The 17,840-nt window shown below is 37.4% G+C and overlaps 1 protein-coding gene across 1 annotated transcript in view; it reads left to right on the top strand.

The window, feature by feature from the left end:
* csmd3b (CUB and Sushi multiple domains 3b) overlaps positions 1-17,840 on the top strand; it is a 335,017-nt gene that overhangs the window by 103,915 nt on the left and 213,262 nt on the right. The window contains exon 3 of the mRNA XM_072370697.1: positions 10,450-10,562. Within this exon, the coding sequence (XP_072226798.1) occupies positions 10,450-10,562 (113 nt within the window). The remainder of the gene's footprint in view (positions 1-10,449; positions 10,563-17,840) is intronic.

The following is a 17,840-nucleotide window of genomic DNA, read 5'->3' on the forward strand; positions in this document are numbered from 1 at the left end:
GCCATCATATTTCTTCTCCCACATTTTCCCTCTGTCTCTCACAGCCCCATCTTATGCTCTCTTTCTTTCTTGACTTCCTCCATCCATATATCTTTTTAACAGCTGTCCCTATAAGGAGCTGTCAGCCCCAACACGTCCTTTAAATGCCACCAGGCACATCCAATCTATCTCTACCTATCTTCAAAATACAGGTGTGAGCACACACACGGTTTGAACAATCCTGCATTAATGTGCATCCCTTTCAGTATGTTTATTCATGCATTTGTTTGCTCTTTTTTATGTATGCAGTTTTGGTTGAATGGTAAGTAATGGGATAGCCAACAGCCTAAACAAGCTTTAGCTCAGGGGGAGAACCCCAACTATCTATTTAACTGCCTGAAAGAGAGATAGAGAGACAGAAGGGGAAAAGATGTTTCTAAATTATACCATTTAATAGTGAAAGAAACAATTCAGCTTGCATATTCTGCCATACAGACATATTTTTTTTTAGAGAAAGCCTTGCCTATTCTGACAAGATAATGCAAAACCACATTCTGCAAATATCACCGTAGTATGGTTGTGTTACTGGCTCAGACACTTCACCAACTGAAACTTGAACAAATGAGACCGCAAACAATCGAGGTACTGAAATTATGTTCAAGCAAAAATGGATTTCAAACATTTTGATTTGAAAAAAGTCACCTTTACTAGCTTCAGTTGTGTTCCAGAGCCCTGAGAGCTTGAGTTTTCTCTGTAGTATCTTAGATTTTCCTGAGACTGTGCTCTTCTGGACAAAGACCCCTGATGTTGTTTCTGGAAACTGCAACCATAGAACTAACATAAGACCTATAAGACATAGAAATGAAGTCATGCCAGCTTTGAAGTTGCCTGGATTAACAAAGTCTGCCTCAGTTTTTGTTGAATAATTAATGACACATTGTAATATGTCATGTATTGCTCATCTGAGGTTGTAAATTTAGGACCCGGTAAAGACCAGATCATTTTTGTTTTCTAATGTGCTGGTATGTGTAACCTTAAAACTGAAAAAGGTATATTTTCTTTGACAATAGCATCAGCTAAATATTGTACTTTTATCTTAAAAATCTGAGGAAGTAGAAACAGAAACATACTAATCAGGAAGAAAATAATTCATTGTTTCAGCGTTGTTGATAAATTAGAATTATGCAGACTTTTACCCTTGACATACATTATAGGCACAGAGTCAGTCAAAGTGTATTATGAGTTCATGTCCACAGTTTGTCTTGTAACTTCGGGAGTTGACAAGAAGGTTAATCCACTCATCCACCCCAGTCTCTACTAGGGGAGCACAGATCAGCGATGGCCGTTGTCACCTCCAAAGATGCGAATCCCCTTCCTCCATGATACACTACTAAAGGATTTATCATCCTTGGGCATTGCAGCTTTGTTAAGAAGGACTGGGAGGAGTAGACGTATAAGCATGACAAAGAGTATCCTGCATACAAACAGAGTATGTGGTCAGGCACACACACGCACACAAGCAGGTGGATGCACATTCTTTCTTTGAATGTGTGTGAGCCTTTGCAGGCAAACATGCAAATTGGGGAGCATGCACATAGACCAGCAGACAAAGCCACTCTAGCAGGATAATATCTGCTGGAAGAAATTGGTTTTCTCTCGCTATAAGTTTCCGTCTGGTATCACTCAGCCTGTGTCCATTCAACCATATGTGTATAAATGTTGATGAGGTTTACTTAGCTTTTTTGTGACTCAGTGTGTTGCTCAATATTTTCCTTTTCTTTATTCTTTTCTTCAAAAAACTTCAAAGTACATTGAGGTAGAACTCTGCCTTTTATTTCAGGACCTTATGGTGCCTGCAGCAAAGAGGGATTCAGTCACACACACTGATGTCCTGTCACTCTGTGTTGGGCACTTCATGCATTTTATTAGGCCTTATCTACTTTTTGAAGACATACAGCTAAAACTTCCTTCAGTCTCTCACTCATTCTCTGATAATTTGACCCAGTCAATGAATGGCATCAGGGATGTGACCTGGACAGGAGGCCTAAGTGTGTTTGTGTGTACCTGGTTGTCTCTGCCTTTGAATTTATGTGTTGGACTAATTTAATGGATAGAATGCCATCATAGGCAGCCCCCTATACAAACATACAAATGGACAAGCACATTGAAACTCACACAGAGTTCAGGAAAGGTGGCGAATGAGTGATTTACAAGACTTACCAGTGACTATTGACCACATGTACTGCAACCTGAAAAATGACTGTGAGCAACTGTGTGTGTGTTTGTGTCTGTGCACGCCACTCAGGCTCGTGTTGTTAATCAATCATTCACCACAGACCCTGAACTTTGAACACTAGTCCAGGAAATAAATCTCTTGGACACGAAGTGGAAGGAGAGAGATGGAGGTTAAAAGAAGGGGAATGGGAACATATATCTTTTGATCATAGATGAAAATGGTCTTTTTATATCACTTTAATTACAGAATTTTACTGATAGGGAGACACATTTATCGCATATCGTCCTAGTTAATTAACATTAATATTACCAATTGGGCAGAGAAATGTAGAAATGTTAAATTTAGTTCCTTTGAATTAAGAAAGAAAGGTACAGTGTCAATGATACAAATAAAGTACCCGCATTAAGTATTAGAAATAGGTTACAAAATGTATCACAGTATGATTATGTTCATTCTTAATATAACTGTGTTGAAAGTTCCTACTTTAACTCTAAAATATATGTTCTAAAAAAGTCTTTCATAGATCTTCAATAAAAAAAATATCCCAATGTCAATGGATAGATATTTCCTGAAATATGGCTGAATTGTTAGTCTAACAGAATTGTTAGTAGTTTGAAAATAAACTCTCTGACAACCCTGATGAATCTTGAAAACGAGTTGTGTGGACTAATAGACTTCAAATAGAACTTTTTAAGGACACTGAGCAAAGAATATCTACAGAATTGAATGAAAAGACGCTTCCCTTTTATCATGGATGATTTGATAATGATTGATGAGTGCTTGTTAAGAGATGCATTGCAATCAGTGGCACATGAAATGATTTACAGATAAAGGAGAAATATAATCAAATGAAAAGCCTCCAAATTATGAAAGCAAACATCATCACCAACTGTAAAACCTCACAAGATAAAAAAAATACTTCTACAGTCGAGTAATCGTTCTTCAAAACACCACAAAATCCACAAGGGACTATGTTACATTAAAGGTTTTGGAATTGTCCACACAAGTCTTTGATCTAATCATTTATAAATTTGTTGGATAGACCCCAAAAGAGCAGTGTATGCATGACAGCCCATGAATCTCACAGAACTAGGAGCCTTTTGTAGGACCAAGAACTGAAAGACTGTTTATTGACTACAGAACACATCAGGAAAGAAATTAGCTGTTTGCTGTGAAATTCTGTGTTTTTTTCTTTTGAAGCTAAAAACCTGAATATTGAAAATAAGGCAGAAAAAAGTTATGCTACTTAAAATTTTGTACGTCTTCCAGAGATCATTTTATCTCACACACAGTCATAGCAAAACTTTGCAACCTCAAGAGGAATGGGGTATCAGCTTGAAATTTTAAACAAACGCAGCTTCCTGGTGCCTCACTATAGCCTACCTCTCTGCTGTGCTTCAGCCTCCAAAGTCATATGATGTAGTAGCACAGGCTAGTAACCATGGTAATTGTAGAAGTGGCAGTGATTAAGGCCAGTTTGACACTCCTTTTGGCTCTTGCTGTTTTTTTCTCAAAATTGTTTCTTTCTATATTATTGTTAGGATAGCTTCAGCAAATACAACTGAAGCAGCTTTGTCATACGCTACCATCCAAATTATCTGGGAATTAATAGGATTTGTGTAAAACAGTCATTTTCAGCCCTGATCTTTGGTATCTTTACTGTACATGTTTTAACATGTTTCCCACTCTAGGATACCTGATTAAACTGCATGGGTCAGGTAATCATCAGGTTCTGTGGAAGCCTGATCATGACCTATTACCATGCATTTGAATGTTGAATGTGTTCAAGCGCAGAAAGATCTAAAACCTGCACGGCAAGGGTCCTTTGGAACACAATTTTGAATCACAGTTGTAAGAGAACGTTTTTTTTCAGACGGCCTCATGAATATTAACCACATAACTGCCTGATGAAACGGCATGGGAAGAGGAACATGATGCTCAATAAGAAAAATAAATGCACTCATCAAAATAATTACTAAATTCTTGTATGTGCACAGTTTGAGGTTTGCATTACTGTTTTATGACTTTGATTAACCACGAGCTCGATGCTTTCACTGTTTTGTATTTTGTTACAGTACTTTAGTATGTGTTACATGTTTAGAAGACTCAATAAAATGAAACCATGGGTAACAAAAACAGAACGAAAAGAAAAAAGAAGAAAAAACAAAACAATGGGACATTACACATGTGGCCTGCTTCCTTTATCAACACATAGACAGCTATACCTGCCCGGTAGTGTTGGGTTGGAAGAAAATGGTCTGTAAATTGACACCGTTACTATTTCCCAATGGAAAAAGTCAGGAAGAGAGGCAGGGATGGAGGAAAGGAGGAAGTGAAAAGATAAATGGAGTAACATGAAGAGAGACTAGAGCATGAGGAGGTTCAGAGCAGTTTGCTTTGTGGGGTCAGGTCTTGGGTCAGAATCAACTCAATAAAATACACAACAACAAACTAGAATACACATTCACACCAACAGACAAGCACAGATCCACACTCTTTCTCCTGCTCACAGGAAAGTACTCCCAGTGGTTTTTTGGCACTGCTACTTCGGAGGATAGAGGCTGATAGCTCCACGTTCTGATACTCGTGGAGGAAGAATTAAAACACTTAAACTTTAGCACCTAGTTCTGTTTTCTCTGAATATTTAAAATCTTTTTTCATTCAAAGTTTTCATTTGCTTTATTCTGTGCTTGTGTGTCATGAGTTACAACATCATTGACTCAGTTTCATAGCTACTATTGGCTAATAGTTTTATGCATCTGCAGACACAATGACTTAGAACATTGTGGGGGTGTGATGACCTTCTAGCTGATTATTAGCAAATAATAAAATTTGATCTGCTGGTTTAGAAATTTAGTACATACCATCATTGACGTAAGAGGCCCACAACAAATAAGTTATTATCAGTCCATCATAATGAGCAGTATATACATATACAGTCAATAGTCTTCCTTTTCAGATATTGGAAGAGTAAGCTTAAAGGTCAGTTTGAAAAATATTGTTCAACTGTGTTTGGATTGTCTGCTCACTTACTTACTCCCTTACCTTCTATATAGTGTTCACTATGTAGGGGACTCGCTAGGATAAAGGCATTCAGCTGCTGAAGCATTTTGGAAACTACAGTAGCCTACTTGTTAGTGCTTCATAATTACTTGCTGAATATTCATAGTTAACTGTGGCATAAATGAGCTCCAGCAGGGTATGTATACACAATGTCTGAGGTGACTGACAGCAGAAGGATCCAGTAGTTGGTTTAGAACATGTTGTAATCTTTCCACAACACTGACTTAAACTATATGACACAAATCTGTATGCACTCAAAACCTTTTTCAGTTGTGCTGTATCCACATACATAGTTGTGGCTATAAAATAAAATACAGCATACTAATTAGACATTTATACTACCATGATAAGCAATTAGTTATGTCAGAACAAAATAATGAACAATGAAGGCCCCATTGGTGTAACGAGCATGCAAGCCCATCTCTACCATTTTTATGTTTTAGACTGAAAAACTAAACTCAAGGTTTAAAATATGGCTGTGTTATATATATTTTTCAATAGTTTTCTCAAATAATGTAGCTCTAGCAGAGAAAGAGACAAGGCATATCATGAGTGAAACATCTGAGGAGTTTAATTATGCTCGGCAGGCATTCTCAGCAGGTAAGAAAATCACAATATCAAACCGCAGATGTTAGCATTAGCATGCTTCAGCAGCTTCATAGCTGCTGCTCCAGGATGCTCAGCAAAGCGTGATGATGCTCTTTGTTGACAAATGTAGTGTAGAGGCAGTGTAGAGCTTCTGTAGTCTACTTTAGACTATTTAGTGGATTAAAGGATACGGATGAAATTTTGAAAATTGATGACTCATTGTTGGTTGGATGATTGAAACAGTCTTAATTTTCATTTTAGGTTTTTGAACAAACTTCTACCTCTACCTACGATTCGGTTGAGGATTTAAAAAAAACATCAGAGTTTTGGCTAAAATACAATCTTTCAGAAAACTAAGATAATTTTACAGAAAACAGTGTTATAGGATGCTTGCTGACAAAATTTTACCAGCACTTATTCACACGTCCACTAACGGTTGCAAATGTTTTAAACCTAAATATAGGCCCTAATTCCTGTATCACCCATCCTAAATCACCGGTGGTATTGTTAATTCACGAAGGCAGTCTCAAGTAAAATATTTGATTTACAAATACATTCATGTGTTTTTCTAGTGTTATAACTTTTAATCATTATTTGAAAATATTTGATTGTTTATCACTTTCATTTAATTTGTTGTTTGGTTAGGTTTAGGCACAAAAACCTCATGGTTATGTGTAAGAAGGATCAATACTTGAGTTCAAATGGATCATTTCAGTGCATTTTCCATATCTTATAAAGTTCCATTTTCCAATTTCCAGGTTGTTTGAATAAGTCCCATCAATACGCTACAACTATGCACTATATGATATATAATTGTATAGTGACATATTACACACTGTGGACTAATTCAACTCTTACACATTTTAATGTGAGACTAAGCTGCAACATCAAAGCCTCCTTCACACCAATGAACCTTGTTTTCCATGGTGACAGTATAAACTGCACTATTCATTTACCTTTATCTCACAATCACACATCAGTTTGAATCTAAAATCACTGTGTTAAACGGATCAGACGAAAGTACATATTGTTGTCTGTTAGCAGTTTTGGCAAAGCAAATTTCTTTCCTTATCCATCATCCTTAGCTGTGGTTTTCAAGCTGTTTTTGACACATAGTTGAATGTTTGGTTTGCCAAGATATACTCTGGGAAATGAACACCTCAGATCGAGGAAGTTATTACATTGATTTAGCAGTGTTGAAGTGTGTTTGTGCTTAGGTTGAAAGGTGCTCCACTGAGAATTAACTGACTCGATATTGCTGTGCCACAGAATTTTGAAGGGCCTTGTTCATGTTAGAATAGACAGTATCATTCCTTGCACCTGAATTTAGTGGTTTAATCTATATTGTATTGAGAACAGCACCTGATCATCTGTGGTAAAGTACTAAAAGACCAGTCAAGTTTTTGATCTTCTTAAGATATTTCAGTCATGCAGTTTTTCACCAGAGAATTTACATCTCTCAGACATTAAAGGAGAAAGATAACTTCAGCCTGTAAACCAGGTTTCATGTTTCACAGCTGTTCATCAAAAAGTGGCCATGACTGTGAGTACAGTACGTGTCACATATTTTGGACAAACCGTCTTGTTCAAAATGCATGGTCAGAAGCATTCATACTTTTGACTGGTACGTTATATAAAACCATTTAACCTGTCATTGAATATTTATCCCCAGCACATGTGAAAGCACACAAAAACCAACTATGTGCTATGCCTTCTTTACTTCTGTCCAGCTTTTGTCTTTTTACATTCGTCGCTTCAGCGCTCTCATTCTTGCGATCATGGCAGTACTATAACAAATAATCTTCTATACTTGTTGCTAACAAATGCTCAGATGTAAATGTAGAAGAACCAGAGGAAGAGGGTGTGGCAATCACATTAGCCAGACTGCATAACTGCCTTTTTTGGAAAAAAAAAAAGAAAAAAAAAAAGAAAATGGTGTGTCCTTGTGTTGAAGTGTGTATGATCTTGTTCATTACTCTTTATGCATTTGTATGTCTATCAGCAGAGAAAGCACTCTCTTGATATTAGCCAGTTCCTTTTTCACTTGCTAATGGGATTTCACTCTGTATTGTACAAAACACACACATGCATGCACTTCAGCTTACCCGCACCCACTTGAGCACAAGACACTCTTTGTTCAATCTCTCTGTCAATCTCTGTAAGAGAATTTTGGTTTTACCTCATAAATCTGAAAATACCCAGATGGAGTGGTGTGTTTTTGAGTGTATCTACATATCTGCTGAAGGTTTGTGTTTTTCAAGGAGTGGAGCATCGCAAATTAGATACTGGAGAGAAAGCAGGAGAGAAAGGAAATATATATATTTCTTTCATAGGTTTATTTTAACAAGTTGGTATTTGCTGAAGGGTAAGGTTGTCATTTACATTGAGTGGTGTTGTACTAGGACTGAAAACTGCATGTACAGGATGGGAACAAATTCTTTCAACGACTTAAAGAAAATAAAAAAAATTGAAACAATGATTGGAAGATTGCAAATAAGAGAGCAAGAGATGGAAAAGAAAGCATAACATAACCCAGAAGTGAATAGAAGGGAAGTATGTGAAATAGAACAATATAAAGAAAAGAGGAGAGAGGAAAGCAAGTAGTTAGGTAGAAGAAGACTATTGAATATGGGTGGAGGACTAGGCTGAGAGAAGGTTTCTGAAGAAATGGTGGCTTTTTTTGCAAAATGGTGGCTTTTTTGTGTACAATTGTGGTACAAAAGGGGAATGATGAATGCAAATATATTGTGTGAACATGGTAGATACGTTTAGAAGCTTTAATCAAACCTGAAAAATCAAGTTATGATAAAATCTGAATTTTAGATTGAGCTTTTATAAATGGACAACATTTCTCTTGCCACAAACCCATTCGACAATAAGAGATTACTTTGAAAACTCCCTGGTTCAAGTGTTGCTATGACAACATTGAATTTTTCTATCATGTGAAGTATTTCACAACGTTGTCCATGTTTTGTTTTTTTTGTTTTTTTAGATTATGACACAAATAACCGAGAGTGCATTCAATGCAGAAGAAGAAAATGTAAAACCAGCAAGAAACAAACAGTTTGATTAGTCACAGATGAATATTCTAAAATATACAAGAAACTTCAAGTACACCCATGCTAAAGTTATTTTCTGTTTGGGAGTAATTGGAGAGTGAGCGGGTAAAAGTAAAAAAAAATATACAAATGAAAGATGTGGAAACAAGATTAAAGAAAAACTGTGCTGGTAGCAGAACATTAGAGCCCAGAAGCAAGAAGAAAAAGATGCAAAACATGAGAAAAGCAGGGTATAGAAGCAGAGATTAGCAAAAATGAAGGAAGAAGTGATATTTAGGGGGATAAATGCCACAGAAGTGTAGAAAGATGAGGAAAAGGAATTATGTAAGTGTGGTGGACATTAAAGCGGAATAGAAAAAATGAGTTTAGTTTTAGAGGAAAGGATAAGCGGATTGGAGGAAGAGGCAGCGAAATAAGAGTAGAGAAATAAGGGAGAAACTGGAGGAAAGGAGGGAAGTGAAATGAAATGAAGAATGGTAGCTGCAGGACAAACGAAAAGTGTCGCAGTAGCAGCAAGACAATTTGGCTCTTTTCCAGATCTGAAAAAGATCTGGCCTTCCATTCCTCCTTCTAGCTTGCCCTCATTTTATTCAAGGAATCTGAAGGCCCATCTGGCTTTGAGGAGAATGTCAAACATCCTCAGTAAACATTACAAGCAGCCTTGGCTTCCTTCTTGACTGAAGTATATTTTGATATGTCTGATTAGTTAATATTTTTTCAGTTGATGCCCTTTGATCTTGTACCTTGATTCATTTGAAAGCCAGCCTTTGTATTTAAGGAAAAAAGAGCTTCCATTCAGTACAGTTCAATTTAAAAAAATGACTGGAGGTTGTGTGGTAGGTTTTTTTTTTAAATCAGTAGTAACAATATGTTTTTATGTCATTTTAAAAACACACATGCATGATTTTTTATGAGTTTTTATGAAATTGGATGTATTGAAACTTTTAGAATGTTTGATTCCAGGACTGTGTTTTTTTCACCTTCCTTAATACAAGATGCATACTCTTTTTTGTTAAGGTGGAACTGAGGTGGAGCCTTGTCGTCAGCTTTTGTTTGTCTGTTAGGAGGATAACTCAGAACTACCCAGCTGACTTTCATCAAACTTGGCAAAGAGAAAGAGCACAGACAAAGAAAAAAATCAATAGAATTTTCTTTACACATCAAAAATTCCTTCCTTGCTTATAGCAAACTTACTGCAGTTATTCCATGTTAACACGTGAATACTGGATCCGTCCATGCATCCATCCACCCATTTTCCATGCCCACTTTATCCATGTCAGGATCAAGGGGGAGGCTGCAGCATGTCCCAGCTGCCACTGTGTGAACGGCAGGGTCCACCTTGGATAGGCTGTCAGTCCATCACAGAGCCAACACAGAGACAAATGTGACAAACAATCATGCACGCTCACACTCAATAATAACCAGTTAACCTTGCCTTTGTTTTTTGTACGTGAAAGGAAGCATCAAAGTTCAACGTAATCATTTATTCATCATGTCAAAACATTGTATTCTGTGTTCCTACAGGTTGACGGGTTTCCAGATTCCTGCCCCGGTCACCAGTACAGGAAATGTCTTCTCTTTGAGGTTGACCAGTGACTTTGCCGTTTCTGCTCACGGTTTCAAACTCAGCTATGAAGGTCAGAAAGTTTCTGTATCATTTCTCTGAATGGTTTTCTGTCTGGGTTGAATTCTAGAGAATGTATGAACTCTGCCTTTACATCTCTATAGTGAAGGAACAAACAGCAACATAAATGAGGTCAAATCTATGATATTTCATGGGTCAATACTGAGTCAGTATGCTGGGTTCAAACTACAAAATTCTGCCTTAATAGAAATCCTGTTTTTAGATGTAGAAATAATTTTGTGCTGTCCGCCTTGGGCTACCTCTGCTGATATTTGCTGATGTATTTACAAATTGAATATTAGAAAGCACAACACCAGACTCAGAACCTTTCAGAATATCAAGTTAGATTTTTAGTCCTTTCCATTCGGTACAGGAATGAACTCCCTGTATGATGACAAGAGCCTACCTGTGCAACATGAAAGGCTGTCAAAAATACTGAAGAAGGCAAGGAAAGAGAAGGGATGAGAAGGGAAAGCATACATAGACAAAAAAAATTAAAAAGAAAAAATGTGATTAGATAGACAAATAAATATAAAAAATTCCTCAATTGGCAGACAAGCATTATAATAAAGATTCAATTTAGAATTCAGTTAGCCTTGTTTTATTAGTTTATATTTGCCAGTTAAGTTTAAACATTCTAACAGAGAACACTAAGTGTCGCTTTTTGGAGTGAAGAAGAAGAGCAGAGATAAAGATTTGCCTATTGCAGAGTTACCTTAAATGTCTCCTTTCGTCCTCCTCCTTATCACCTTGAACACTAAACCCAATGAACCTAATGAGCTCCACTCACCTGGAATATTCCGTACAATGTTCAATGCAATGCCTCCAATTCAGTCGTACATCATGGTATGATACATGGGCATAATATGGAATGACTGCTGCTAAACCTACCAAGAAGTGCTAAATCCTTTGCTATATCCTTTACTGTTGACTAAATAGTATTGGTGAGTTTTTTTTCCCTTTTATATTTAATATTTTTTTACAAAAACACAGTACTATTCTTAATGGAGGTAACATATATTGCGCCTATTTTTCATATTCACTATTTCTCTTCTATTGAATGAATGCCTTAGTGAAAGCACATAAAAATGTATGCATGCTCGTCTGCTGAAACGAAAGCTCTGCCCCAACTTCACTGTACGATGCCTACGTATAGCAACAACAAAGGAATCTTTATCTATCTTTATCTAAGTAAACACCATAGTGTACTATTCACAGATGAAGAAAAATATATCAATAGTGGAAGTGTTGGTTCAAATTAGAGCTCACTGCGTAGCAACACCAAGTCCTTCCTTCAGTAAAGATCCTAGATTAGATTTAGATTAGAAAACCTTTAATGTCCTTAACAAGACAATTAGTTCGGGAGAATTTAAAGAAATACATGAAATCTTTTACCAGATGCGCATACATGATACTGAAAAAAAAATCTTTCATCATTTAAAGGAAATTATAGTTTCCATCTATTCACTGAGCAGATGGTTCACATGTTAACAGCTCACACAATGACTCAGCCGTGTCACACAGCTGCATGTGTAATATTGCATGTCATTTAGAAGCTCAGAGCATTTGAGCAATTAATTTATTCGCTAATACATAGTATGAATGTCTATGATATCATTGCATGCTGTTACTCATTTCCAAAGTGTGAAAGGTCACAGTTTAGTATAGGTGATGGAACTGTGGTCAAATTAATGCTGAAATCATCCAGTCACCCTGTGTCTTGCTGCAATATTCATACTGAAAGTGTACTTTATTTCATGCAGACAAAGTTGTTTTTAGTGCAGACCCAATATGGTCTCCGTACTACGAAGTAGGCCCAACATATCCGGAGTATCTCCTGGTTATTTAGGGCTAACAAGTGAGACCTCGCTAAGTGGTGCTACAGCACTGGTTATCATCATGGTAAGTCTGTGCAAGTTTTCAGATTCTGGATGTGTGCATATTATTCTGAAATAGTTGGAATGGGCATCAGAAGATCGATAACAATATATAACAGGGATCAATATTGTATATTTTTAGCATCCTGAAAAGCAACACAGCTGCCGCAGCCAAAACAGGGAGGAAAGCTGACTCTGTGAATGCATAATATTCACATGCAAACTGATCAATGTCACTGCCACATCATTAAAGTACAAATAGATCAGACAAATTAAGCTTGTTTATGTTCACAAATGTTTTAAGGAAAGTGATTGATTAGGAGGTGGTGCTTTTAGATGTGTTCACCACTTATCTGGAACCCTAAACTGCTTTGGAGCATGTTAGATTTGCTGTCACAAGTTACCAGGGGGATAAAATGTGAACCAGCTATGTGATACTGAAAATCCAGATCTGAACCTGTGGTTACTTTGCTAAGATACTAAACTTACACAGGTAGTACAGGTATTTGTCTCATATGCATACTTAAAATTACTACAACCTCTTTTAAACCTTTTTCTCTGCCAAAATAATGACAACAGCGCCAAAGTCGATCAGCTTTGTTGTGGTGGTGAATATACAAATTTACTCAATAAGTCGAGGAAGCGTAATGACCAGCAACTATGATGGTGGTGGGAATTTGTGGTTTTAAGCTTAAGCCTTCTATACTTATAGCGAAAACCTGGCATGGGACATACTTGTTATCATGCTGGTGTGCTTATCATGAAGCACTGATAACAGTCACTTTTTAAGTGCTTCTCTCTCCCTCCTTGAATGAGGGAAGCTATCTGGTTACAACTGTTCAGCTCTCCTTTCTCTCATTTCCAAATCACATCAACTATGGACAACACAAAATTCTGTGTATTCATGATCATTGCCAAAGGGAAAAGATTTTGTCGGAGGTAGCTTTGTTGCAGCAGCGTCACAACAGAAAAGTTTGCCCCAACGCACCATTTCTGCAATGCACACGCAGCACAGACACCAAACAACTAGTGTGAGGCTTACATAAACCTTTTACCTGTTTTTTTTTTTATCAGTCATTTGTTATCCAAATTATTGGGATTAAATTTGGTTCGATTTGTCCAACCTCACCAGGAAAAATTTGATTGTGTGAATTAAGTGCTTTCAGAATTTCTGACCTTTACACAGAAGTGGCGCTATCGTCACCACTGCCAATAACCAAGTCAGTAGAGGAAGTTGACTCAGACAGGTTGATGTAGCAGTAGTTAGGGTTCGCCTGTGCCAAAGCAGGTAACAGGACATCTTTAGATATGGTCACAGCATTTGAATGACCACATGACCTTTTTTCAGCAGATGTGACTCTGGAGTAATGACTTGTGCTGCCTTAGTGCCACAGTCTGCTTACGTGAATGATTCAGATTGCTGCACAGTGTGGCTAATGCTGGCTATCTCAGCAGGTGTTAGCTTATCTGTCTGCGGTCAGCTTTGGGTTTCAGCAGGAATGCATCCATGGATGGGCACATCTTTTTCTGACCCACACATTTCTTTTGAGACTCAGTTGTACTTTATTGCTTCATGTCACAATCTCCCACATGTGAAACTTAAAATTTCTTGGGCATCGAAAAAGAACTGGCTTCCACTTTTCTTCTCCCAGTTGTAAGTTTTTTCCATTCATGGTTGTAGCTGATTTCCTCTATTTTGTGGTGGTTTCCTTGATATTCCACCAAAATCAAGATTAAACACGGGCCCCATGATGAGAGATAACTTTGCTTCTTCCAAATCATTGGATATAAACCAAATAAAAAAAAACATTTGAAAAAAGGAACATATCAAATTTCAGGAAATCATCTTAATTTGTGAGAAAAGAGTTCAAGGATTAAAAATGCTTTGCAGTCCTGCACAGACACCTGGCCACCCTAGTTATTGATGACGTGATATGGAAGTTTTAGCAATACAAACTCTGTGGCTGGGAGATTTAAATTCACCAATGACCATTGGATTCGCTAAAAATAAAGTGCACTTTAAGCTCTAATTGTAAAGGGATGAAAAAAAAAATACCCACCTATGTGCTACAGACTGGTTTAAAATCACTCACTAGGTAAGTGAGATGTTACTTCTAAAGTTCACGGGAAGATCAGGACACCTTTTTGCTGTAATGAAATTTGAATTAAAATCTTAAGGCTTTTGTACAAATCTACAGATATACAGATGCCTCATGACCACCATGTTGTAATATATTACCCAAGGCCATACCCCACCTTTTACGATCCCAAATTAATGCCAACCCGACCACACTTGTCTAAATCTAATTCTATCTTGAACTCAAATTCTTAATCCCCAAAATTATGTCCAATTACTTCTCACAAAGATAGATGTATGCATAAGTACATAGGTCTCACATACTCGCATACACAGACGGTGTTTACACAGTGTTTGCCACAGCTGCTTGGTACAATGATTTGCTGCTGCCTTTCTTCGTCCCAACATGGGATTTAGGCTTATCTGTACGTAGCTATCTGTTGATACCTGACGGATGTTCATCTTGCTGTTGGGGGCTGGTAAAAATGACAGCATCACTGATTGCAAATTGTCTGCGTTTAAGTTGCCACACATACTGTGTCTGGGCTTACATGTGTGTGGGTGTCTGTGTGTTTCTGTTCAACTTGTATGTCAAAGCAGTTTTAACCCAGATTTATTCGCTGGCACAAATTTCTACTAGCTGCTTGGCCAATGCTCATTCTGTGTGATTTTGTGTCGTTCTGTCTGTGTGTAGACACAACAGGGAGGAAGTTTGCTCTCAGTGAGAATATCCAGGGGACTTATCTGAAGAGCCCCTGCTGTTGATACATGCAGCCGTTTGACTTACGCAGTGTGTGTGTGTGTGTAGCAGAGGGGGAGACAGTGAGTCAGAGAAGCGGAGCACAATTGACATTTGCAAATATGTGACATCATACTGATGATCTGTCAGTCTTCTGCCCATAGTCAACATAACAAGGCTGTAAATCCATACATGGACGGAAGGATTTTCTCCAAAGGAATTATCCTCTCTGGTTTTCACAAATTTTGGCAAGTCTTCCATAATACATGTAATCCTTTTGCCTAATCTGTTACAGGAGGCATTTCAGCTTTCACATTTTCTCAGGTATTCTCATATAAATATTACATCCTGATGAAAAAAAAAGAGTAAAAAATAATACTCTGGTTCATTATTGATAGAAGCACAACTCTTTCTTTCAACTATTAAGATAAAGAACTCCATAAATCACTGTCTAAATTATAGAAACACAGTATCAAAACATTACAAATTTAACTAATAGATTATGTAATTTTGTTTATTTACAGCTGATCTGCTCTAGGGGAGCCATTTTAATTGCCCTTTGCAAATGGTAATAAATTAAGTCTACATTATCATTTTTGTATTTTATCAAGTTAGTGTACAGCTTAGAAAATAAAAAAAAAACAATATCAATGCTGGAAATGCAAGGGAAATGTTTGGGTATTCGTTGCAGAAACCTCCTGGGCATCTTACAATGCAGAAATTCAAGGCAGATCAAGCTAAGAGTGCACCCTGGAGCAGACCCACAAGATGCCTGAGGCTTTTCAGATCACACCTGGTCGAGGAATGCCTTGGGACACATCAATCAGGAAGAGCTGGAGGATGTCAGTGGGAAAGTTATGGACTCCTCCGCTTTGCCTGTTGCTACTTGTAAATATGTTGAAAACAGGTGAATGGATTTGATTGAGCACATATCTTGGCAAAATGTGTATCTAGTGCAAATACAATCTTGCAAGTATTTGATTATATCTATGTTTTAAAAGAGGCACATTATGGTTCATTGATCAGTGTAGAGGAAATAAGTTTGCCTTGGGAGGGCAAAGGTACAGCAGAGCAGCCTTATCCGCTCCAGCCTGTCTCCTCAGTGGGTTACACTTTGATGTGGTTGTAAAACTCCTTGAATATTTCTTCCTCTTCCTCTGAAGATTGTCAGGTCATAACTAATTCATGCACCAGCACACCATATAGTGCGCATATGTGCACATGCATGTGACCGAGAGAGAAATACAGTGATGTATTATTTAACATGATGTCGGAGGCAGTTTGATATTGTGCTGATGAGACGGAATCGCAGATTATCACACGCTGAGACACACATGCGCACACTTTCGTACACTGTCACAAAGTGTGTGCGCGTTTTCTAAGCATGATCGATACTGAGTATTTTTTCTTATTTTTGTTTCCCCTTGCTCTTTGTGTCTTCTCTTTTTCTACCGTTGCTTGTTCATCCCGGTCATTTTTTGAACTGCTATTTTGAATGGCTATTGGGTTGTATTTATCTCAAATGATTTTGGAAAACGGAAGTTGTCAGGAAACAAAATAGAAGCAAGATGGTAAAATAAATACTTCGATGAATTTAGAAATTAAATTGGGGTGAAGTTGGAAATAATCAATTTGATGCCACTCTTCTGGTTGTTCTCTTCCGCTCATTTATCATTGCCTTCTGGTGAATGGTATGATGTACAAGCACCTTTATCATTTGCATGAATGCAAAAGTGTCACTTCAACCCAGTCCTCAGAAGAGCCACCTTTTATATGATGTCCTTAGCCAAACAAATTGACCCTCATGACCACATCTTATGAAAACATCTGTATTTGTTTGACAGATTCATTAAAACAAGAACACCATGACACAAATAATTGCATTTATAGTTGTTGGAAGTTAAATTTGTCTTCTTTTTTTTTTTTTGCTTCTATATTCAAGTGGGGAAGATTGGAGCTTTATTTGGAGGTTGCAGTGTATATCGGAGAAGATGTTATAATAACCTGTTAAAAAAAATTAAATATCATGACATCATGACATACAGGTAGCAGCACTTCATCAGCATCAGGAGGATTCTAAAGCCATTATCTATTAATCTCAACCATAAGGGTACTTTACCCATATTCATACAGTGTACATTTAGAAGATTGCATGTGTCCAGATGCTTGGGCATGTGTGGTGTAGGGACATACAGATATACAGTACAAAGGCAGATTCCCCGATGATGTAATTATTTGTTTCATAGCATTGATGTGAATTCCATGTTCTTTGTACAAGAACATGCTTCCATGCGACTAACAAGTCAGCAGAGATTTCACCTCTCTCCCCTCATCCCGAACCCCTCCTCCGTGCTACTGTTTTTCTTCCCTCTTCTGCAAGTACAGCATCTTCACCTCTTTTTTCATCTCGTACTGAAGTAAAACAGATATAACTTGTCTTACCTTCATTAACATCAAATGGAGTTTAGACTGTGCCTCCAGAGAAGGCAATAACGAAATATAGAAGGGATAAAATGGAAAATACAAACAAACAGGTTTCTTTCCTTAAGTAACTAAACACAGAATCAACACGTTTCACATGCTCTAACAAAGGCAGAT

The sequence above is a fragment of the Leuresthes tenuis genome, unplaced genomic scaffold (genome assembly GCF_036924035.1).
Source record: "Leuresthes tenuis unplaced genomic scaffold, fLeuTen1.0.hap1 SCAF_18, whole genome shotgun sequence".
Classification (NCBI taxonomy): domain Eukaryota; kingdom Metazoa; phylum Chordata; class Actinopteri; order Atheriniformes; family Atherinopsidae; genus Leuresthes; species Leuresthes tenuis.